General features: G+C 34.8%; 4 protein-coding genes across 4 annotated transcripts; all 4 read right to left on the bottom strand.

The window, feature by feature from the left end:
• Nucleotides 1-3,473: 3,473 nt before the first annotated feature.
• LOC109088569 (extracellular calcium-sensing receptor-like) lies at nt 3,474-6,473 on the bottom strand. Its single transcript, XM_042755639.1, is given in 7 exon segments — nt 3,474-3,633; nt 3,636-4,109; nt 4,190-4,313; nt 4,447-4,674; nt 4,765-5,565; nt 5,677-5,962; nt 6,046-6,473. Coding segments are annotated over 7 exon segments (2,202 nt in total). The 5' UTR covers nt 6,246-6,473; the 3' UTR covers nt 3,474-3,544.
• A 7,052-nt stretch (nt 6,474-13,525) lies between these two features.
• Nucleotides 13,526-14,348, bottom strand: LOC122134490 (extracellular calcium-sensing receptor-like). The gene has a single exon (XM_042755655.1). The coding sequence runs from the start codon at nt 14,336-14,338 to the stop codon at nt 13,526-13,528; it is 813 nt and encodes a 270-aa protein (XP_042611589.1). The 5' UTR covers nt 14,339-14,348.
• Nucleotides 14,349-14,567: 219 nt separating this feature from the next.
• On the bottom strand, nt 14,568-16,723 carry LOC109088570 (extracellular calcium-sensing receptor-like). Its single transcript, XM_042755657.1, has 4 exons — nt 16,197-16,723; nt 15,148-15,955; nt 14,828-15,048; nt 14,568-14,704 (listed from the first exon to the last, which is right to left on the bottom strand). Exons 1-4 carry the CDS (start codon nt 16,449-16,451, stop codon nt 14,573-14,575), a joined length of 1,416 nt encoding a protein of 471 aa, XP_042611591.1. The 5' UTR covers nt 16,452-16,723; the 3' UTR covers nt 14,568-14,572.
• Nucleotides 16,724-17,966: 1,243 nt separating this feature from the next.
• On the bottom strand, nt 17,967-20,930 carry LOC109088573 (extracellular calcium-sensing receptor). The gene is given in 7 exon segments (XM_042755646.1): nt 17,967-18,052; nt 18,055-18,531; nt 18,713-18,836; nt 18,976-19,203; nt 19,305-20,096; nt 20,271-20,562; nt 20,716-20,930. Coding segments are annotated over 7 exon segments (2,214 nt in total).
• Between the last annotated feature and the right edge of the window lie 2,643 nt (nt 20,931-23,573).

The raw sequence follows: 23,573 nt of genomic DNA, 5'->3' as shown, positions 1-23,573 counted from the left end.
TTATGGCAGGGAAGTGTGGTTTTCTAAATGACGGGATAACTCGTCAATGGCGGGGAAAGAGTTAATAATAAATTGATTAATCTTTTGTTTGAATCCTTCAGTTTACTTGGATGTTTACATATATTTAAAGTTAGATATTTAGATTTCCTATTTAGAAGATATTTTTACCTGCCAGGGTTGTATTGTAGATGGTTGGGCACAGGTGGCGTTAGCAAATGGGCCTTTTTGTTGCTTACATGACAGTTGATTATCCAGTGCATTAGCAGTTGCATATACAGCCTTGTAGACATTATTGGCATATCTTAGATCAAACACATCAGTAACAGGATGTTTGACATATGTTAAGTGCTCTGAGCCATTGCATGACCTTTGTGTTGCATTTGGACTCAGTGAGCACTGAAAAACGTTTTCCCAGAATTCTTTGAAAAACATACTTTTAAGAAACTGAGAGGGGGTGACATCTTGTAGTCCAGGTATTTGAGCATTGCGGACAGTGAATCCTATAGATCCAGTTAGCAAATTGTGGCCTTGGCTATCTACAAAATAGTCATCTGTAGTCCAGGCATCACTTCCGGTCCACTGCAGTCCTGTAATATTTTACCTGTATAGCTCATCCACGAGTAACTTAATCTCTTTGTGTGATATGAAAGCCATTTTTATCTTAGATGTGAAGGTTCTGATAATGTCTACCTTATTTGTTAATGGTGTTTTTGATCCTGTGCTTTCTAAACCTTCTGAATATTCAATACAGCCTCCCCCAGACAGCAACAAGTGTTGACCCAGATCAGGCCCACATCTGGCCTGCATGGATTTCACACGGGCCAGATGTTTGCCCGGATCTGGGCCAACACTATGTTGCCGTCTGTGCCTCCTCTTGTGCAGCCTTAATGAATGTGGCAATGCCATTTTTACCATAATCATTGTCATTGCCCACCCATGTCCAACCTAAATGTTTTATCAGCTGGGCCAGTGCTCTGCTTTGATACTAATCACTTGGAATAGTTCTGAAGAAAAGAAGGAAACTCTTCTCTGTTGCTTAGGCAAGCACATGTACCAAAATTACTGATCTGTGTAATCACAAATGCAAATGTGGCAACAGCATGAATGAGACAGATAGAAAACTAAATCTTTTTTTTAGTACCTGTTTTTTTTTTTTTTTTTTTATGTGAACAGACCATTAGTTAAGTAAACGAGACAAAGTTTTTAAAAAATTTTATCTGTATAATATATGTTTTACTTTTGCAATGTAACATATAAACTAATACAAAACTATTTAAGATTTTGGGAATATTTATTCAATTTTTATTTTTTATTTTTTAATTTTTTTAACAGAGACAGTCAGTAACAATATATATATATATATTGGTTTTGGAAACATTCCTCAGAGATTTTGGTCCATATTGACATGATAGCATCATGCAGATTTGTCGGCTGCGCATCCATGATGCGGATCTCCCGTTCCATCACATCCCAAAGGCAATTTGAGTAAAGTGTACTCATTGTCATGTTCAAGAAACCAGTCTGAGATGATTTGAGCTTTGTGACATGGTGCATTATCCTGCTGGAAGTAGCCATCAGAAGATGGGTACACTGTAGTCATAAAGGGATGGACATGGTCAGCAACAATACTTAGGTAGGCTGTGGCATTTAAACAATGCTCAATAGGTACTAAGGGGCCCAAAGTGTGCCAAGAAAATATCCCCCACACCATTACACCAGCACCACCAGCCTGAACCGTTGAGACAAAGCAGGATGGATCCATGCTTTCATGTTCTTTACGCCAAATTCTGACCCTACCATTTGAATGTCGCAGCAGAAATCGAGACTCATCAGACCAGGCAACATTTTTCCAATCTTCTGTTGTCCTGTGTGCAGTGAGAGCTGTCTCTTGTGCAAATTGTAGCCTCCGTTTCATGTTCTTAGCTGACAGGAGCGGCACCTGGTGTGGTCTTCTGCTGCTGTAGCCCATCTGCTTCAGGGTTTGATGTGTTGTGCGTTCAGAGATGGTTTTCTGCATTCCTTGGTTGTAACGAGTGGTTATTTTAGTTACTGTTGCCTTTCTATCATTTTTAACCAGTCTGCACATTCTCCTCTGACCTGAATCAACCTGAATCAAACTGTGGAATCGGCCAGTTATTCTAGCAAACCCAATGGTTGGAGTGGATCCTGAATGACCTATTCTGCCGTGCAAATGCAAAAGTTTGATTTTTGTCACAAATGAGTTATTGATATTTTTGGGACATTCAAGACATCCTTTATCGGGCGCATAATTATCTTGAGTCAATTTCATTGTTTTGTTCCAAAAAAAATAAAATAATGGGTCGTCTTAACCGTAACTTTGAAAAAAAAAAAAAAAAAAAAACGGAGAAGCCAAGGCAGAACACTGTATAAAACCAGTTACCACTCTTTCACTTTGTTTGGAACGCTCAAATTGAGTAACGGCGTTCTGTCTTTGTTTAGCTGTGCATCAAAATGAAGTTACGGCAGTTGGGAGTTATACGATTACTGTCCATTAAAGTCTGCCGCATTTTAATTACGATGTAGACAAATGAATTAGATGGATCGTGATCTACCAAACAGCTCCAATATAACAAAGCATTGTAAAGACTATATCTTGCCAGCAATACGTAATCGTGAATAACCTTTAAAGATTTTTTTTTTTAAATGTAGATTATTCAGCAGGCTGTGACTTAGTTGGACGCATGTGGACTCGAATGCCGGTGACACAATAAAGCGACGTTCATTTGCAGAACGCAATCTTCTAGAGGGCACATAAGTCTGAAGTAATGAATTTAGTTAAAGGGGTGCAGAGCTCATGGGCTTATTTGTAGGCAGACATTAATGCCTTGAATTTTATGAGAGCAGCTATATGTAGCCAGTGCAAATTGATAAACCGAGGTGTGACGCACATTCTTTTCGGCTCATTAACAATTAATCTTGCTGCCGCGTTTAATTCTAAAGGTTTGATAGAACTGTTTCAAAGCATATTTTAGATTTGATTAAATCGGTTTATACTGTTGAAAGGGGTTCATAAAATCATGGATAATTAGTTGAATATACAGTATATTGGCTTCATTGCATTGGCTTTGTTTGTCACATAAGGGATAGATTAAGAAACTAAACTCTTTAAGATGACAGTGTTTTTTTTTTTTTTTTTTTAAGTTGACAGTATTATTATTATTATTATTATTATTATTATTATTATTATTATTATTATTTTTTTTTTTTTTTTTTTTATGTGTTTTGTTCTGGCCTGAGTAAAATAATGTAACATTTTGGAGCAAATATGCAAAACAGCAAACCAAAACTTGAAGCTAAAATAGCAAATATCTCAACAGCTACAGTAAATTTTCCAGGAGAACTAACATAAGCTGGGATAAATGTGATCCACACCGCACAGAATATGAGCATACTGAATGTGATGAATTTTGCTTCATTGAAGTTATCAGGCAATTTACGAGCAAGAAAAGCCAGAATGAAGCACAAGACAGCCAACAGGCCGATATATCCCAGCACAGCCCAGAAACCAAATTCTGAACCTAACTTACATTCTAGAATTATTCTTTCTTGGTAATAATCCATGTTCATATATGGGGAAGGAGGGGATAATGTTAACCAAAGCACACAAATTAGAACCTGTAATACAGTGAAAGTAATGACACTAAGTCTTTGCTGCAACAGCCCAAACCATTTCATGACATTACTTCCTGGAAGTGTAGCCCTAAAGGCCATTAACACAACAATGGTTTTCCCCAAAACACAGGAGATACAAAGGACAAAAGTGATCCCAAATGCTGTGTGACGCAACATACAGGACCACTCAGTGGGCCGACCGATGAAAGTAAGTGAACAGAGGAAACACAGAGTCAGTGAGAAGAGCAGCAGGAAGCTCAGCTCTGAGTTGTTGGCTTTTACTATGGGGGTGTCCTTATGTACAAAGAAAACTACTGCAATACCTAATGTAAAAAATACACCCAATAAAGAAAACAGTACTAGAATAATTCCCATCAAATCTTCAAATGATAAGAATTCTACAAGTTTGGGGACACATGTATCTCTCCATTTGTTTGACCAAAATTCTGGAGGGCACTTGAGACAAATCACTGCATCTGAGGAGGAAATGTAAACATAAAATTTATTTTTGATTGTACGCTTTTGCTTATTGATGTTATGCGTTCTTTTACCATACCTGTCTTATTACTAATTTCTCCTTCTGCACATGGAATACAGTCATAACAGCAGATGGGTTTTCCTTTTTTCACAGCCTTCCTAGTTCCAGTGGGACAGCTCTCACTGCATTCAGACACAGGTACCTGTAAAACATGACAATTTGTACTACAACAAAGCTTGATTCTTGTTTACAGCAATGTAAGATACTTCAAATCTATAGGCATGCTCACAAAAAAAAAAAAAAAAAGAAAAAAAGAAAGAAAAAAAGAAAAGTACCTGGTGTTGATTTTTGGCCCACACTATGCTGATGTTGTTAAATGATAGCTGAAATTCTGGTTGTAAAGATGCATCATAGAAACCCACTTTAACAAACTTTGTTGTCCCATCCTCCCCCTGCTGCCAGTTCAAGAGATCATACCTTGCTGCCGGATCTCCATTTTTATCAAAGAATACCTTCTCACCTGTTTCAGTGAAGAAGCTCACTTCTCTCAATGCATTAAGTACCTGTAAAAGCATGCAAATAATGTAAATAAATGAATGCCATTTTGAGTGCAATTGGCATGACAATTTCCATGTCTATGCAATTCATGCTACATGCCATGTATTGTTGACTCTCTCCAGGCATTTGCTTTGGTTTGTGTTCCATTTTGAGCAACTTATTGTGCTGTTCAGAGCATAGGCAACAGCATACACAGCCTTGTAAACATTATTGGCAATTTGTAATTCTGTGACATCTGTATACTGGTTCTGCACATTGTTCAAACTTTCATTGCCTTTGCACATAATTCTGCTTCCGGTAGTTTCTTGTGGGGGAAGTTTACATTGAAATATTGTTTCCCACAACTCTTTATACAGATGTATGTCGGAAGACTGGTTAAGATTAGTCAGAAATTCTCTTAGGCCACTTATTTCAGCTTTTGGTATGGCAAAGCCCATGGACCCTCTAAGAACTTGTTGCCATTTACCAGTAGCAATGTTCATATCAGAGATCCAGGATTCACTACCAATCCACTGTAGTCCAGTAATATTCTGTTGAGCTATTTCTCCTAAAAGAACGTCCATGTCTGAGTAAGATACAAAGGCAACAATCACTTTAGAGCTAGATTTCTTTACAATATCTACAATTCTTAAAATTTCCTCCCTGGGATCAGTCCTGAAGAATGCCTCTGAGAATTCTACACAGACTCCAAATTCTGTGGCTGCTTTGATAAAAGTGTTCATGCCATTGTTACCATAGTCATTATCACTGCAAAGAGCCCCCACCCAGGTCCAGCCAAAATACTTGACCAGTTTGGCCAGTGCTTGGCTCTGGTAATAATCACTGGGAATAGTCCTGAAGAAGGAGGGGTGTTTCTTTCTGTCGCTAAGGCAGGCACATGTTGCAAAATGACTAATCTGCATTTTTCACCCAGAAAAAAAAAAAAAAAAAAAAAAATGGTATAACACATTATGTTACAGATCTTTGCGTGGATTTTAAACAATTAGAGTAAAAATGCAGCAACTTACCACAGGTAAATGCAGAGGTCCAACAGTGGAAGAAATGGCAATAGTTGGAGTAGAGGATGTTTCTGCAATGATAGCTTGGATTGTGTTAGGTCTTTGACAGGACAACTGAGAAGCATTGTCTCCATTAACTAATGAAAGGGAGGCTCTAAGAGCCATTTCTATTGATCCACATGAATCATAGACTTTGTAACCCAAACTGATACCAGGAAGGATATCAGCTCTGTTGTTGATTTCTTCAATGGCAAATACCATTGTCTGTGCATTCTGAAATTCTCTGAGGCTCAAACTAAAAATAAAATAAAATTGAATTAAAAATAACAAATAACAATGAAAATGCAAAAGGTAAGACAGGTCTCCTTATGCACTCACCTCTTGCAGTTTGCACGCTCTGGTTTAGAAGTGAATGTGGGCATAATTTCCTCCCAGCTATTGTGGAAGGAGAAGATGCCACCAATTGTTACATCCCCATCTCTTCTAAGCTGAGGGATGTCAGGAGGCCCCCATAACTTGCATGGAGGGTCGGCTGCTCTCACTAGTGTGAACAGAAGCCATGTGTGTAAGAACCCCATTCTAAATCCTCAACTAGCTACAAATCCTCTAGTGCTGTCTTATATAACAGCTGTTGGATCCCAATCCACTGAATTTAATGTTGTGGGTGTTTCTTGTTCAGCTGCATATTTGCTTAATTTAAGCCAATGAGAAAAACAACACACTAAATAAACTAAACTTAACCCTCATGTACTGTTCAAAAAGAGGTGACTTCCTGTATCGTCCGGGTCAGATTGACCCGTATTAGATTCAATGTAATTCCAAAAATGACAACATAAAACAAACAAACAAACAAACATACAATCAAGTACAATAAAAAAATGACATTTAATATAAATACTTTTCACACATTACAAAGAATGAATATCTGAATTTATGATTTATAAAATTGTTTTTAACCACTATTTTTGACTACCACTCCCCCACACCTGTGGGATGTTTGTGATTACATTTTTTTTTTTTTTTTTTTTTTACGATAATATCTTGGTAAAGTAATCTTGACAAACTATATATCATTTGAAAGGTTTCAGACTCTAGTTTTCATATTTGGTGACTGACGATAGATTCTCTATTTGTGATATGGCTCCAAACACACTCTTAAGCCCTATTCGGATGGTAATTGTTTCTCAGGTGGACGTAAGTGATTTTCACCGTTTACAAGGAGTAGTTAGTGATTTAATTGCCGTCCGAATCCAGGATGTCAGTGTTTTTCTCTCACCACCACCGTAAAAATCCCCAGCCAAATTACCTACTGTTTTTTCACAAACACCGAGGTCGTGTGGTAATTTAATTGCCATCCGAATCCACATCTTTGACTTTACAAGAAGAAATTGATTCAAAATTCAGTTCTTAAACCCTTTTTTAACACTCCCGAACACCGATATTAGTATAGACAATTATAAACTGTTTAGATCGGACAGACGCACAAGGAGAGGCGGAGTAGCCACTTACGTATTACCAAATTTAAATTCCCAACTTATGGTTCCTAATGAGATTCCTGTACATTTTGAAGGACTGTTCATCAAAATTACTCTTCATGAAAACAAGCAGTTAATTATTGGAAATACTTATAGACCGCCTAACTCTCCCAAAGTCAAATCAATTAAAAATATTATTTCTACTGTATCTTCCTTAGTTTCTAATAAGGAAATGATACTTATGGGTGACTTTAACATTAATTGGCTTCATTCATCAACACTTACTGAAAGAAATATGATTAATAGCTTAAACTTGACTCAACTTATAACTGAGCCCACAAGATTTACTCTCACCTCTAAATCTCTTTTGGATTGGGCCTTAGTTTCTCATCCTGAACGTATAACTAAATCTAGGGTTCTACCAGACTGTTTTAGTAATCACCATATGATTTATTGTATTTGGAAAATTATGAAGCCAAGTCTCCCTCCTAAATTGATCAAGATAAGGCAAACCAAATTCTTCAATAGTGAACAATTTATCAGTGATTTGCAACAAATTAATTGGTACAGGCTCAATCTAATTCCATTTATTGATGATGCATGGAATTTTCTATATACTGAGCTTCAGAATGTTATAAACAAGCATGCTCCTTGGACCACTGTTAAAGTTAAAGGTAGTCACTTACCGTGGGTAAATGGAGACCTTATTAATCTCTTTAAACAGAGGGATAGGGCTTGGTACAAATTTCGACGTACAAAATACACTGCTGACTGGGAAGAATATAAACGATTAAGGAACATTTGCACTATACAAACGAGAAACTCCAAATGAAATTATTTTAGAATTTGTCTAACGAATGATTTTAAAAACCCACGACGATTTTGGAAACAGGTTAATAATGTACTTGGGAGATCAGGGCGGGCTACAACTAATGTGAACCTGAATAATGAAAGTATAGATGATCCAGCTACCATTGCTAATGCTTTTAGTTTGCATTTTTCCCTAGCGCCACAAGTACAGACTTCTGCTTCTCAACCTGATCTGCCCCCTTGTTTCCAGCCAGGCAGTTCTTTTTTATTTTCAGAGGTCAGCCCAGCTGATGTGCAAAGGGCCATAAGTGAATTGTCCTCTATCAGTGGTGCTGGTCCAGATGGCATAGAGAATAAGTTTATTAAAATTGGTTCTCATGTACTAGCAGTACCATTGGCCTCACTTTTCAACTTGCTCTCTTCTTGTAAATTTCCTTTAGCCTGGAAATGTGCCAAAGTTATCCCACTTCACAAGGATGGCGATCCTGTAAATATCAATAACTACAGACCCATCTCAATCATCAATAGTGTTGTAAAAGTTTTTGAGAAAATAATATTTTTTCCAATTATCAAATTATTTAGCTGACAATAACCTATTATCTCAATGTCAATCGGGATTTAGAAAACATTTTTCTACTACTACGGCACTTCTTAAATTTACCAATGATGTGTTTTCGAGTTTTGATAATCGTATGTGTACTGTTGCATTATTTTTAGATCTTACTAAAGCATTTGACTTAGTTGATCATTATTTACTCTTAGACAAATTGTATTCTGTCTACCTCTTCTTTGCTTTGGTTCAATTCTTATCTACACAATCGTCGTCAGTGTGTGTCCTTTGGGGGCAGCACCTCTAATTTCACTGGCATTGACAGAGGAATTCCTCAAGGTTCCTCTCTTGGGCCTTTACTTTTTTCGATATTTATCAATGATCTTCCGCATAGCTGCACTGAATGTAATATTCAATTATATGCTGATGACACAGTCATTTATTGTTCCAAACCTAATATTTATGACATCAGCACTACATTACAAAATGGTTTTGATTCCGTCCAGAGGTGGCCATTGTCCAACAAGCTTCTACTTTTAATAAATCAAAATCATATTCAATGCTTTTTCAAAAAAAAAGCCAAATTCTTCATTTGAAAATTCACTAAAAATTAAATTTCTTGATCAAACTCCCATAAAACCCACTAAGCAGGTCAAGTATCTTGGCCTTTGGCTTGATTCTGATCTTTCTTTTAGTACTCATATATATAATATAACTAATAAGCTCAACTACTCACTTAGAATTTTATACAAGTCAATTAACTGTTTCAATTTTCCTGTTAGAAAAATAATTGTTTCTCAACTTTTATTGCCAATTTTGGATTATGCCGATATCTATGGTCAAAATACTACAGCCTTCAGTCTCTTAACACTGCCTACAATAGCCTGTGTAGATTTATTCTCCGCTGCCCCTACAGAACACACCATTGTAAAATGTACCATCAACTGTCCTGGCTGACCCTACCGGATAGAAGGCGTTTTCATTGGTTACAATTTATTTTTAAAGGTATTTATATGGACTATCCATGCTATTTAAAACAATATCTAATCCTATTTAGCTCATTTTATAATTTGGGACACAATAACCAAATTTATTTTCTCATTCCTCAAATCAATAAAGAAATGGGAAGATATGCATTGCAGTATAAAGCACCGTATGAGTGGAATAACCTTCCAATTTCAATACGCTCTTTGACTTCCTTTTCAATGTTTAAAAATGGCCTAGCTCAACATCTTCAGAATACATGCAATTGCTTTAATATATATATATATATATATATATATATATATATATATATATTAAAGCAATTGCATGTATTCTCTATATATATATATATATATTATATATATATATATATATATTGACATCTCTGTGCTGGTTTGAGTGCACAGGTAAGGACAGATGCTGGAGCAATATCGGTGGCCACTATATAGATAGAGTTGATACCCTTAAACGGGACTAAATGAAACCTATTTTTAGTATGGTGCATTAATTCCTTACATTTATGTGTGCTTACGTGTTTACTGGTGTCTAGATGTGTGTTTCGGTAAGTTTTTGGTCTTTGTTTTTGTTTTTTTTTCTTCTTTGTTTGACTGCCGCTGTTAAGGTCAATGTCAATTTTTGTACCTGGACTCGACCCCCTCGAAAACGAGTTGGTTCATCTCAAAGGGTTATTCCTTTTCAATAAATAAATGTCAATAACTGTTGTACTTCGGTGTAATTTGCATACATATTTATTTCTGAAATGCTGGAAAGTATTTAAAAGAACAACACTTCATAACTGCTCACAGCGTCTGGGAGCAGAAAGAGAAGAAAAGCACGCAAACATTCGAAATGGGTCTTTATTATGGCAGCAGCAGGTATGCAGTACAGTTTTAAAATGTGTATTATAAACGGAAATATAAGCTACATAACTATATTGCGTATAATTATATACAACCATAGCGCAACTTTTTAAACAGGAGATTTAAATAATCAAATAATAAATAGGATTATATATTATAATATATGCTATACATTTTACATAATAATAAGTATTTTTAAATGCATTTTACACAATAATAAGAATACATTTTGTAAATAAAATTCATTTGATATGTGATATGTAAATTAAATTTTTACAGACGTCCACATGAGAAAACAACTTAACCGTCTGAATCGGGCTTTATTCTGATATTCTGAAATATTGCATGTGTATGCATGTTCATGACCCTAAATGAGAAAAAGTAACAAAATTACAAGAAAAACAACATGAGTTAAATAGTATTTCAGAGAGAGATTGAAAAAAAATAAAACATAACTCATTTTTACCATCTGTGGCTGGCAATATATATATATACATTTATATATATATATATATATATATATATATATATATATATATATATATATATATATATATATATATATATATATATATATATATTTCTGCATTGAAATAAGTGGGGAAAAGCACCCTTTAAGCTTTATAAGATAAAAAAAAAAAAAAAAAAACACTAAAATAATAAAATATATCTAAAAATTGTTTTTTATTTTTTTTGTTTTATAGAGCTGCCTTGGACCATTAAAATAGGTGGCTCAGATTGGGCCGGGAACAGTAACATAACAAAATTTTTTGTGGACATGTCAAAACTGTGCATGCATGTTAATAACCCTAAATGAGAAAAAGTCACAAAACATCATGAAAAGTGACCTGATATTTCCGACAACTCAAAAATCTAATCAGGTCAAATTGACCCGGAACAGTACATAAGGGTTAAATAGAGTATAAACCTATAATAAAAAGTTTACATTGTATTTTCGAATTATGAATATCAAACAAACATATCAAATTTAAACTAAGTTTTAAATAAAACTGAGCTTATCTTCTTGCCTAAATCCAGTATAAGAATTGTGAAAGAGGTTCAAAACCAACATAAAATGTAACCTAATGCTTCCTAGTTACATCAAAGTCAACATGACAATAAATAAATAAACAAATAAACAATTCATAGGCCTATATAGACATCAGCCAATAATGTCCCTTTCAGGCATCTATGTATTGTGTTAAATATTATATATATATATATATATATATATCTATATATATAATATATATATATATATATATATATATATATATATATATATATATATATATATATATATATATATATATATATATATATATATATACAGGTCCTTCTCAAAAAAAAATAGCATATTGTGAAAAAGTTCATTATTTTCCATAATGTAATGATAAAAATTCAACTTTCATATATTTTAGATTCATTGCACACCAACTGAAATATTTCAGTTTTTTTTTATTGTTTTAATACTGATGATTTTGGCATACAGCTCATGAAAACCCAAAGAATCATGAAATACAGGGCTAATTTTTTGAGATAGGAATTTTGGGTTTTCATGAGCTGTATGCCAAAATCATCAGTATTAAAACAATAAAAGACCTGAAATATTTCAGTTGGTGTGCAATGAATCTAAAATATATGAAAGTTGAATTTTTATCATTACATTATGGTAAAAATAATGAACTTTTTCACAATATGCTAATTTTTTGAGAAGGACCTGTATATATTGCAACAGTGCCAATACAACAGGAGACAATGTGCTATTTACTGTATTCCATGATGCAGTGCACCCAGCTTGACTTTATTCTTACAGTGTGATAATAAGGATTGGATCTGAAGTTATATTGGCTCAACGTTTAATATTTATTTATTTGGTTAATTACTTAGTTAGTTTGTTAATTACTTAGTTTGTCTGACACATTATCTGTTTGGACTGCCAATATGGACAATTAAGGTAGACTCAACATGCTGCATTTAACACCATGGTAAACTTCTGTAACAACAAAGTAACATAATACAATTTAAAATGTTTATTGCCACACTTTTATTTTTCAGATTGCACATACTAATTGAATATGTATATGAATATTTTACAAATATCATGTAATATGTTCACACAGTATATGAATATAAACTGTTTTCAAAAAGTGTTATATGTGTCCCAGTAGTCGAGGATGTCCCAATACCTGAGACTGTGAGTGAGATCTAGACTGGTGGGTCACACACACGTTGCTCAATATCTATCACTTTGCTGTTAACTGATTATGATGTGTCTTAAGTGTTTGTTTTTGAGGTTACTATATAAAATTAAACTTTACATTAAAACAAAATTAGTATATATTATTGTATTAAATATTAAAATTAGTAGTACTGTAGCAGCAGTAGTAGTAGTGGTGGTGGTGGTGCAGCATGACAGCCTCCATTAGGGGGCGACCTGCTCTATGTAAAATAAAACAGCTTTTTATGTCTTTCAAATGTATTCAGTTTAAACACATTACACAACATTCATTCATTCACTCACTCACTCGTTCATTTAGCAACAAACTAAACAACTAAAGATTGCAGTAGTAGGGCAGACACTGATGTTGACTTTAAATAATTTGGACAAATTGTAATAATATTATTCCTAAGATTGATAGGAAGAAAGAAAGAAAGAAGGAAGAAGAAGATGAAGAACATATTTGAAACAGTGAACCTTGTGCAGTATTTTAAACTATAAGGCAAATCTGTGCACATATTGTGCTTGTGTGAATTCTATTAAAAACATTAACCCATCACCAGTCATCCGCAAACTCTTCACCCAGCACATATTCCCTGGCACTTTTAGCAATGGAGTAATTCTGTGAATCTATAAGATGACAATAAATCCTGAAAATAAGTGCCTTTTGAGATGTATAAACCTCAAGGAATTTTTTCCATTACAGCTTAGGTGGAAGTAAGGTTGGAAGTAAGGAAAGAGCAGTGCCTGAAAATAACAGGTGGGACACTGGTGGCTCATATTTAGAGGGCAGCATGGCATAACTGCAGAAGGGACTACCCAATCACACAACAATTTTAACAGCTTTAGTCTTGTTTATTTTCAGCATAATAGAAGAATGCAATAATTTGTTTCGTGAATATGTATTATTTCAGAGATTTTTGTCTTCTCATATCAATTTCTTACACTTTAAAAACTATTAATGGATATCATTTGACATCTTTGTCAGAACATGCTTCTTAGTGTTCATTTCAGGTCTCAGTAAAATTACATAGCCTTTTGGCAGGAAAATACAGAACAGTAAACCAAAGCTAGAGACCAAAATGGCAAATATCTCCACAGCGACAATAAATTTCCCAGGAGAACTGACATAAGCTGGAATAAACGTGATCCATACAGCACAGAATATAAGCATACTGAATGTGATGAATTTAGCTTCATTGAAGTTGTCTGGCAGTTTTCCGCCAGAAAAGCTTAAAACAAAACAAAGGACAGCCAGGAGACCAATGTAACCCAGCACAGTCCAGAAACCAATAGCTGAACCTAAATTACATTCTAAAATGATCTTTTCCTGATAATGATCCATATTCATGTATGGAAATGGTGGAGATAATATTAACCAAAATGCACATATAAGCACCTGTATAAGTGCAAAAATAAGAACACAGAGTTTTTGCTGCAAGGGCCCAAACCATTTCATGACATTACTTCCTGGCAGTGTAGCCCTGAAGGCCATTAACACAACTATTGTTTTCCCCAAAACACAGGAGATACAGAGGACAAAAGTGATCCCAAATGCTGTGTGACGCAACATACAGGACCACTCAGTGGGCCGACCAATGAAAGTAAGTGAACAGAGGAAACACAGAGTCAATGAGAAGAGCAACAGGAAGCTCAACTCTGAGTTGTTGGCTCTAACTATAGGTGTGTTTCTGTAAATGTAGAAAATCAGCATGATTACGACTGTGAAAAAGACCCCAAATAAAGAAATCAATGCCAAAAGTATTCCCATTATTTCATCATATGAGAAGAATTCAATTTCTTTTGGGATGCAGGCATCTCCTCTTGTATTTGACCACTGAGCAATAGGGCATTTGAGGCAATTAATAGAATCTAGAAAGAAGAGGAAAAAAAAATCTATTTAAAATACTAATCAAGCATTGTCTCCAATTTTGTGACAAAACACATCTTCAAATAATATGTTTAATATACTGTAACAGACAATTAAATTTTTGTTTTGTAATAATTATGTACCTGTGCTGTTACTAATCTCTCCTGGAGGGCATAGTATACAATCATAACAGCAGACAGGTTTTCCTTTCTGTACAGCTTTCCTGGTTCCTGGGGGACAGCTCTCACTGCATTTGGACACAGGCACCTGCACCATTTCAATACAAGCACACCAAAAATTATATGTTATAATATATGTGTCTCTCTCTCTGTGTGTGTGTGTGTTGGGGGGGGGGGGGGTGTTTAAAAATGAATAAAGAAAAATCTCTACCAGATGTCTTCCTTCTCTCCAGACTACCTGAACATTATTCATGGAGAACCGCTGACCTTTAGGAAAAGAGGCATCGTAATAGCCAATAGTTTCCACCTTCATTTTGCCTTTATTAACACTTTGTAGATTGATCAGCTCATATCTTGCTGGTGAGTCTCCGTTGTTATCAAAAAAGACATTTTCACCCCCAGGTGTGGTGAAATTTATAGATTGCAAGGAATTTAAGACTTCAGCAAGCAAATTAAATAAAAATGTAAGTGTCTTCAGGTTAACTGATTGAAGTATATGTGTAATTTATTTTATTCTGGCAAAAAAATCTGGTCTCACCTGCCAAGGCTTTATTTCAACAAGTTTTAGACAGGAGGAATTAGAATTGAAGCTTTTGTTTTGATCACACGAGAGAAGATTATTAATTGCATGAGCTACTGCATAAACAGCTTTATATATATTATTTGAGAACCTTAAGTCAGTCAAGTCAGTGAAAGAGTTTTGCACATCCCTCAAGTTCTCAGAGCCATTACATGCCTTTCTTATTTCACTTGGATTCAAAGAACAGTCAAAGACATGCTCCCAAAAGTCTTTGAGAAATATGCTCTTAGGAAATTGAGAGGGGTTAACTTCCTGTAGAAAAAGGTCTAGTCCAGGTATTTGTGCATTGCGGACAGTGAATCCTATAGATCCAATGAGCAAAGTGTAACCGTTGATATCAGCTAGAGAGTCATCTGTGATCCAGGCATCACTTCCGATCCACTGCAGTCCTGTAATGTTCTGCCTGTATAACTCATGCACCAGTATCCTGATCTCTCTGTGCGACATAGCCATTATTACCTTAGATGTGGAGGTTCTGATAATATTCACAATTCTAATTATTTCATGGTATGGACTGGTACTTTCAAAGGCTTCTGAGTATTCAATACACACTCCTTCCTCATTAGCAGCGTTAATAAAAGTGGTTATTCCATTTATTCCATAATCATTTTTATTGCTTAATGCCCCCACCCACATCCAGCCAAAATGTCTGACCAGCTGGGCCAGTGCTCTGCTTTGATAGTAATCGCTGGGAATAGTGAAAAAGGAGGGGTACTCCTTTCTGTTGCTCAAACAAGCACATGTTGCAAAATGACTAATCTGTAAAGACAGAGATAGTGAAAAGATATACACTTATAAAAAAAAAATAATAATGCACATTTGCTAAAGTATTTGTCGAATACTTTCAAATGTATTGAATTAATGTCCTTATTTGAAATTCCCTCATGGAAACTTTTAATTATAAGTACACACACGCATGTGTATGTATATATATATATATATATATATATATATATATATATATATATATATATATATATAAAGATAAAACATAGCTTACCACTGGTATATGAAATCTTCCAACAATCTTCGCAAAGCTCATGGTTGGTGTTGATCCAGAATGTCCAATAATGGCTTGGACTGTTGGAGGTTTAGTGCAGTTTGCTCCTGTTTCTGACTGATCTAGACCATTTACTAATGTCATCACAGCCATTAGTATGTCTGTGGATCCACAGTCATTGTAAATTTTGAAGCCCAGTTTAATTCCAGGGAGAATGTCTGTGTCCCTGTTTATTTCATCTATTGCAAACATCATTGTGTGAGCAAACTTGAATTCCCTGAAACTGAAACTTTATGAAATTTTAGTCAGGCATGCTGTATTTTTACTGAAGAGGATTCAGCACAATAACAATAAATGTATAAAACAAATAAAATAAAAAGAGAGAGAAAATTAAACCATGGTACTAACACATACATACTCTTTGCATGGACGTATTTCTGGCATTTTTGTAAAGGAATCTGTGTAGCCATCTTGTCCGGTGTGGAAGGAAAATACACCCCCAATTATCAGGTCTCCATCTTTCTCCATTTCAGGCAGCACCCTGTGCCCCTGTGGTGTGCAGTCAGGCTTTCCTGCCTGAGTTATCAGGACCAACAAAAGCAGCTGAAGTATCAGCATTGCAGTTCTGGTTCCTGCCTGTTGCAGACCACTGCAATTTATACCAGTGTGAGAAGCCCAAACAACTCATGGCATCAGTTCTCTCAGGGGGACTGAAAGTACCAATCATAGTTTATCCTTCTCTAAGCAGCAAACTATTTTGCTTTTGCAGCCACTAATATTTCCTTCTGGAAATGAAAATTTGTTATTTATTTATTAGTTTGTTTATTTATTTATTTATTTACTTGCTTGCTTGTTTGCGCAATAAGCGCCAAATTTGGATTGGTGTGCTAATAGAACTACCTGATGTAAAACTCATAAAACAGTGAAAAGTTGTTAATTAAATAAGTCCAGCAATTTCATTTTAGGAATTCAACTGCAATCAAATATCAAAAAGGAATACCACAATTACCACCATAAGATTAGTTCCTTTCAGCTGTGATCCATGAGGGAATTTTCAAGGGTGACTGTATATATTAATTTTGATCAAATCTGCTTACCATACAGTACAGCAATGTATACTGTGTGTGTGTGTGTGTATATATATATATATATATGTGTGTGTGTGTGTGTGTGTGTGTGTGTGTGTGTGTGCATTTTATATACTTACTTACTTATCCTTACTTACTTACTATCCCAGGACATAATGATATCATTAAACATCCATTGTAACATGTTGTGTGTTTCTGATACATATTTAATTGTTATATATAAGACATTTCACGTTGCATTTTTTTTATTTTATTTTTTATTCATACCTTACCATATTTACAAAATTGCAATAAAGGGTATTTTTTATTAAATAAATTCACGGATGTTAGTCTGCTGTCTTAGTTTGATGCCATTTTGCCCATCATATGCTTTTTGGAATTCTTCTCCGGTTTAAGTAAAATCACATAGCATTTTGGGAGAAAAATGCAGAAAAGTAAACGAAAACTTGAAGCTAAAATAGCAAATATCTCTACTGCCACGGTAAACTTTCCAGGAGAGCTTACATAAGCTGGAATAAAAGCAATCCACACAGCACAGAATATGAGCATACTGAATGTGATGAATTTGGCTTCATTGAACTTATCAGGCAGTTTACGGGCCAGGAAAGCCAAAATGAAACACAAAAGAGCAAGAAATCCTATATATCCCAGAACAGCCCAGAAACCTATAGATGAACCTACATCACACTCTAAAATGATCTTTTCCTTGAAGTAATTTAGATTTTTAAAGGGAAAGGGTGGAGATATTGTTAACCAAAGCACACAAATAAGCACCTGTATAAGAGTGAATCCAAGAACACTCAGTCTCTGTTGAGGAGGCCCAAACCATTTCATGACATTATGTCCTGGAATTGTAGCCCTGAAGGCCATTAAAACCACAACTGTTTTCCCCAGAACACAGGAGATACAAAGGACAAAAGTGATCCCAAATGCTGTGTGACGCAACATACAGGACCACTCAGTGGGCTGACCAATGAAAGTAAGTGAACAGAGGAAACACAACATCAGTGAAAACAGAAGCAGGAAGCTCAGTTCTGAGTTGTTGGCTTTCACTATTGGGGTATTTTTATATTTGAAGAATATGACAGCAATTATCATTGTAATAAATGCACCAACAATAGAAATAATTGTTAGCAAGATTCCCATGATTTCCTCAAAAGACAAAAATTCTGTCTCCTTCTCAACGCACGCATCCTTTTGCAGATTTGACCAGAAGTCTTGATGGCACCGCAGACATGTTACAGAATCTGTATTAGGTGCAATAAATAAAGTAATAATAATAATAATAATAATAATAATAATAATAATAATTGAATCATTTAACATGTTAATGTGAAATTATTACATTAAATGTAGCTTTGCCTAGTTGTAGCTGCATTTAATCAGTTTATGTATGTATGTATTTATGTATGCATGCATATATTTTACCTGTAGTATTACTGATTTCACCCTCTGTGCATGGGATACAGTCATAACAACATATAGGCTTTCCTTTCTTCACACCCTTCCTAGTGCCAGGGGGGCAGCTCTCACTGCACACAGACACCGGTACCTGTGACAAATATTTAAACTTTATACACTGTTGAACATATTATTATATCTATAAAATGATAAAGTTCATCATCATACACAGCTGACATTATTATTATTATTTGTAATTTTTTGCAATTTAAATTGTCTTTTATCCTCACTTTTGTTACATTATTTGCCCAGACAATTGATTCCATATTCACTGCCAAACGATCTTTCACAGGCAGAGAGGCATCATAAAGCCCAACAGTGACAAATTCATCATGTTTTTTTTTAGTTGGTTGCCAATTTATCACTTCATATTTTGCCACTGCTTCACCTTTCTCATCAAAGTAAACCTCCTCACCATCCTTGGTTTTGAAACGCACCTTTCGCAGGTGTGTCAGAAACTGGGGGGGGGGTCAGAATTTTAAAAATGTTAATCGGTCATTGACTAAAATGTTTATTCAAGAAATCATATGAGCTCATTCTAGACTTAGTGTTAACCCACTGTTAAAGGATCAAGCTGTTTCTTTGAGTCACATTTTCCCTTGCAGCCCAGAAGATTATGAAGTGTATGAGCAACAGCATACACTCCTTTGTACACATTGCTGAAGATGGGCATGAGTGACATATCTGTAAAAGTGTTTTGCATCTGGGACAATTCCTCCTTGCCTGTACATGGAGTTGTGAACACTGAATCATTCTTAGTTGAGTATTTACACTGAAATAGGTCTTCCCAGAGCTCAGTAAAAATGGCACTTCCTGAAGACTTAAGTGGCTTGATGTCTAGAATAAATTCCTTTAGACCTGTCACTTGTGTTTTGGGTATAGCCAGACCAACTGCCCCTTGTAGAATGTGATGCTTATCCATACTGGCAATGACTGAATCAGATATCCAACCCTCAGTACCTACCCACTGGTATCCAGTGATATTGTATTCAACAAATTTATGCAGCAAAACCTCCAAGTCCCAGTGCACAAGAAATCCCACAATCACTCGTGAAGTAGAGCTTTTAATCTGCTCAATTATCCTTATTACTTTATCTTCAGGGTAGGTTCTGAAAAATGGGAGAGAATATTCCAAACAGATACCCATCTGTTCTGCCATCTTCGTGAAAGTGGCCATCCCATTATTACCATAATCATCATCTGTTCTTATGGCTCCCACCCAAGTCCAGCCAAAGTGCCTAACCAGTTCTGCCAGTGCTCTGCTCTGGTAGTAATCACTCGTAATAGTTCGAAGAAATGAAGGATATTTGATTTTGTCACTGAGACATTCACAGGTGGCATAATGACTTATCTAAGAGACAATTAAATTGTGTTTTATCTTATTTTAAGTAATCATGAGTGGCTTACATTTCTGAATAAAATTATTATTTTTTTAAATTATAAACAGTATTTTGATAAAATAACTTTCAAGTACAATCATATTGGAACTAGTTTTCAAAATAATAGTAATTTCAGTAATTAATACCATTGGAAGTTTGAATGGTCCAATAGTTTTTGCCATCGCCATGCATGCTGATGAGGTTGTGTCTCCCAGTATGGTTTGTACATATGCTTGCTTTGTGCAAGGTCCAGCTGAGGAAGTGTTTTCATGTCCATTAGCAAGAGCCATAGTCACTCTAACAGCCATTGCCATTGAACCGCATGTGTCATAGATCTTGTAGCCTAATGAGACCCCGGGTAGCAAGGTGGAACTGTTATTGATTTCCTCCACAGCGAAGAGCATGGACTGCACATACTGGAAGTCTCTATAATTAAGACTTGGGTTAAAAAAAAAAAAAAAAAAAAACATATATATACATTATATATTAAAATTGTATTCTAAAAAAGTATATTTTTTAAATTATATTTTACTGAAACTGTTAGTTATATCTACATACATTTTCATATATTCTGATTCAGATTTTGCCTACCTGATGCAATTCAGTGGAGGTGGTGTAAAAGAATATGTTATTTGTTTGACCTCCCAGCTGCTATGGAAGGAGAAAACACCTCCAATTATGATGTCTCCATCTTTCCATAACTGAGGGTATACAGGCTGTCCTTGCAGAGTACAGGCAGTTTCATTAGCTCTGGTAAAAGTAATGATGGTCATTACTACGTGCATGAGTGCAAAGAATGGCTCCATCCAACCACTGAATATATGCTACTCAGAGACGTACCCGGTAAGATATTGTAATAGGAAGAACAGAAAGGATTTTGTGATATTTATAGCAATGAAAGGTACTAAACCTCTATGGGAAAATTACACAGTTGAACCGTTAATAAAGGAGGTGCTCCATCCTGACATGATGATGATTATTATTAATATGCATTTATTTATTTTTGGTCAGTCTAGCCTGTTTTGCCGAAGAATTTTACATTTTGAATATTTTAAAATCACAGCTTCATCAGAATGGTAAGAAACTTGATGACTTTTATGGCACTTGGTATGTGAACACACACAAAAATTGAGGGCATGATTTGAAAAAGCTAAGTGCTCGTAAAAATTTTATATATATACATATATATATATATATATATATAGTCACACTCATGGTCTTTGGTCAAAATGACCAACCATAGAAAATGAATGGGAAATGGCAAAACAAAAAAAATTAAATACAGACAATTTTTGTGTGTACAATCTACAAATCCCCAACGATGCAAAATAAATAAATAAATAAAATTGCACAGCAATGAAGGGGTGAAACTCTAAAACATCTAAAGTGCTACCCAAAGGCCCAACATTGCAGTATAACAACATTTCCCTAAAAACTTACTAAACTATGAAAAAATGCAAAATCCCATTTATTTCGGCATTAGAGGCCTCCAAAAATGACACGTAAAAGGTAACAAAAAAAATGTCACTGTGATTTTCTCTACTTTTGTCTTTGACGGTTAAAATGAAATACTAAAAATGAAGCCAGTACAAGAAATATTTAAATCTAAATGGAATAAAACAAACAAACAAACAAAAACTACATACAAAATCAAAACAAAAATACTAACCCAGAAAACACACTTAAAAGCCAGCTCTTCAAAAGTTTTATGCTGATTGTTGTTCTGAAATGATGATTAGTTGGTGGTAAAAGTGTTTAAAATACATCCATTTCAGATAATTTAATTTAGCCAATTGAACATTTTCAAAGTCAACATGAAACTGCCAAAGAGACGTTGCATTTACATTTCACATTCTGATTATCTCTGAAAAAACAATGTTGATAACACTAAACACCAATTATTGCAATCAAAAATATACTGTAAAAGATTTAAAGAGTCAAAACTCAGTTTTATGTTGATTGTTTTGGCTATTCTGAATATGCTGGCAATGTTGATAATAACCTTAAAAGCCTCTAAATTAAGCACTGCATTGGAAATTTGCAGTGTGTTAAACGACTAAAGTGTTTTATTTAACACTGTTAAAAGTATCAACCTGCAATTGTTACCTTAAAGAGCTCTTTCTGCTTGTTTTAATCCATATAAATTATTATTGTTGTTGTTGTATGATGTGTTTTGTTTTTTTTGTTTGGTGTTGTAATATTATTTTTTTTTTTTGAAAAATATGTTTTTTTTGATGTTTCCCATGTTTATGTCACCATTTTGTTTATCTATTGCATGGCCATTTCTACACAGGCTAAACTATACATGCTAAACATACACAGCAACAGGTCTGTGCATGTAGTAGTGATTTCACTAAACTAAAGGACACTGGTCCCCTGTTAGATAGCGAAGTGTGATGGTGGTTGACTTTACATTTAAAAATATTTCACATTCTCACTATCTCTGAAAGCAGCGGCAATGTTGATAATACAATGTTACAATATATGTTAAGTGTAATATTAATTTAGTAATTTAGCCAATTGAACATTTTCAAAGTCAACATGAAATTGTCAAAGCAACCAAAGAGATGTTGCAGTTTACCATTTAACAGGGGACCTAAGTGCTTTGATGAACATTAGCACTATTTCTATCTATCTATCTATCTATCTATATATCTGTCTATCTATCTATCTATCTATCTATCTATCTATCTATCTATCTATCTATCTATATATCTGTCTATCTGTCTGTCTGTCTGTCTGATAAAAGAATCATCTTGATAGGAGCTTCCCAGGAATGTTTGCATTTATATGTTGAGAAGTATATTGGGGTTAAGTCAAGAAAATGTTAAATAAATGTTAAATAAAACAAATAATATTAATAATTATAAGAGGCATTGCCTCTGCCCTTGAACTGTTGCCATCTGGCTGGCTCTATGTTTTTTATTATTATTATAATTTGTATTACTACTACTATTATTATTATTATTATTATTATTATTATTTGTAAAATATATTAAGTACTAACAAACTTACTATAATGACACTTTTCAATGCACAATGTATCAGTATTTTAATATCGTAAATATTTCTCCTAGACAGAAATTAGGTTACTTTAAGGGTGTTTTCACACTAGCACATTTGGTGCGCACCCGGGTTCGATTGACGTCAGAGTTCGGTTCATTTGAATGATGTGAACACTGTCTTCCGAACTCGGGTGTGCACCCACGAACTGTACCCGAGTCCACTTGAAAATGGTGGTCTGGTGTACGGTTCATGTGAACTCCAGTACAGTTCGCTGCTGATGTGAACGTGAATCGTACCAAATCGCGGAAGTGAACCGCTATTAATGAAAATGCGTGTTTGTGTGTGTGTTTCGCTGCAACCAGAGAGCTGTAAATCTCATTTCTGTTCACCTTTAACATTCTTTAGAGCAGTTGCAGTACATTCATAAGACAGAAGTAAGTGCT

This window comes from Cyprinus carpio, unplaced genomic scaffold, assembly GCF_018340385.1.
Source record: "Cyprinus carpio isolate SPL01 unplaced genomic scaffold, ASM1834038v1 S000006739, whole genome shotgun sequence".
In the NCBI taxonomy this organism is placed as follows: Eukaryota; Metazoa; Chordata; class Actinopteri; order Cypriniformes; family Cyprinidae; genus Cyprinus; species Cyprinus carpio.
The sequence above is the reverse complement of the archived record's forward strand: the minus strand, read 5'-3'. Positions and strand labels throughout refer to the sequence as shown.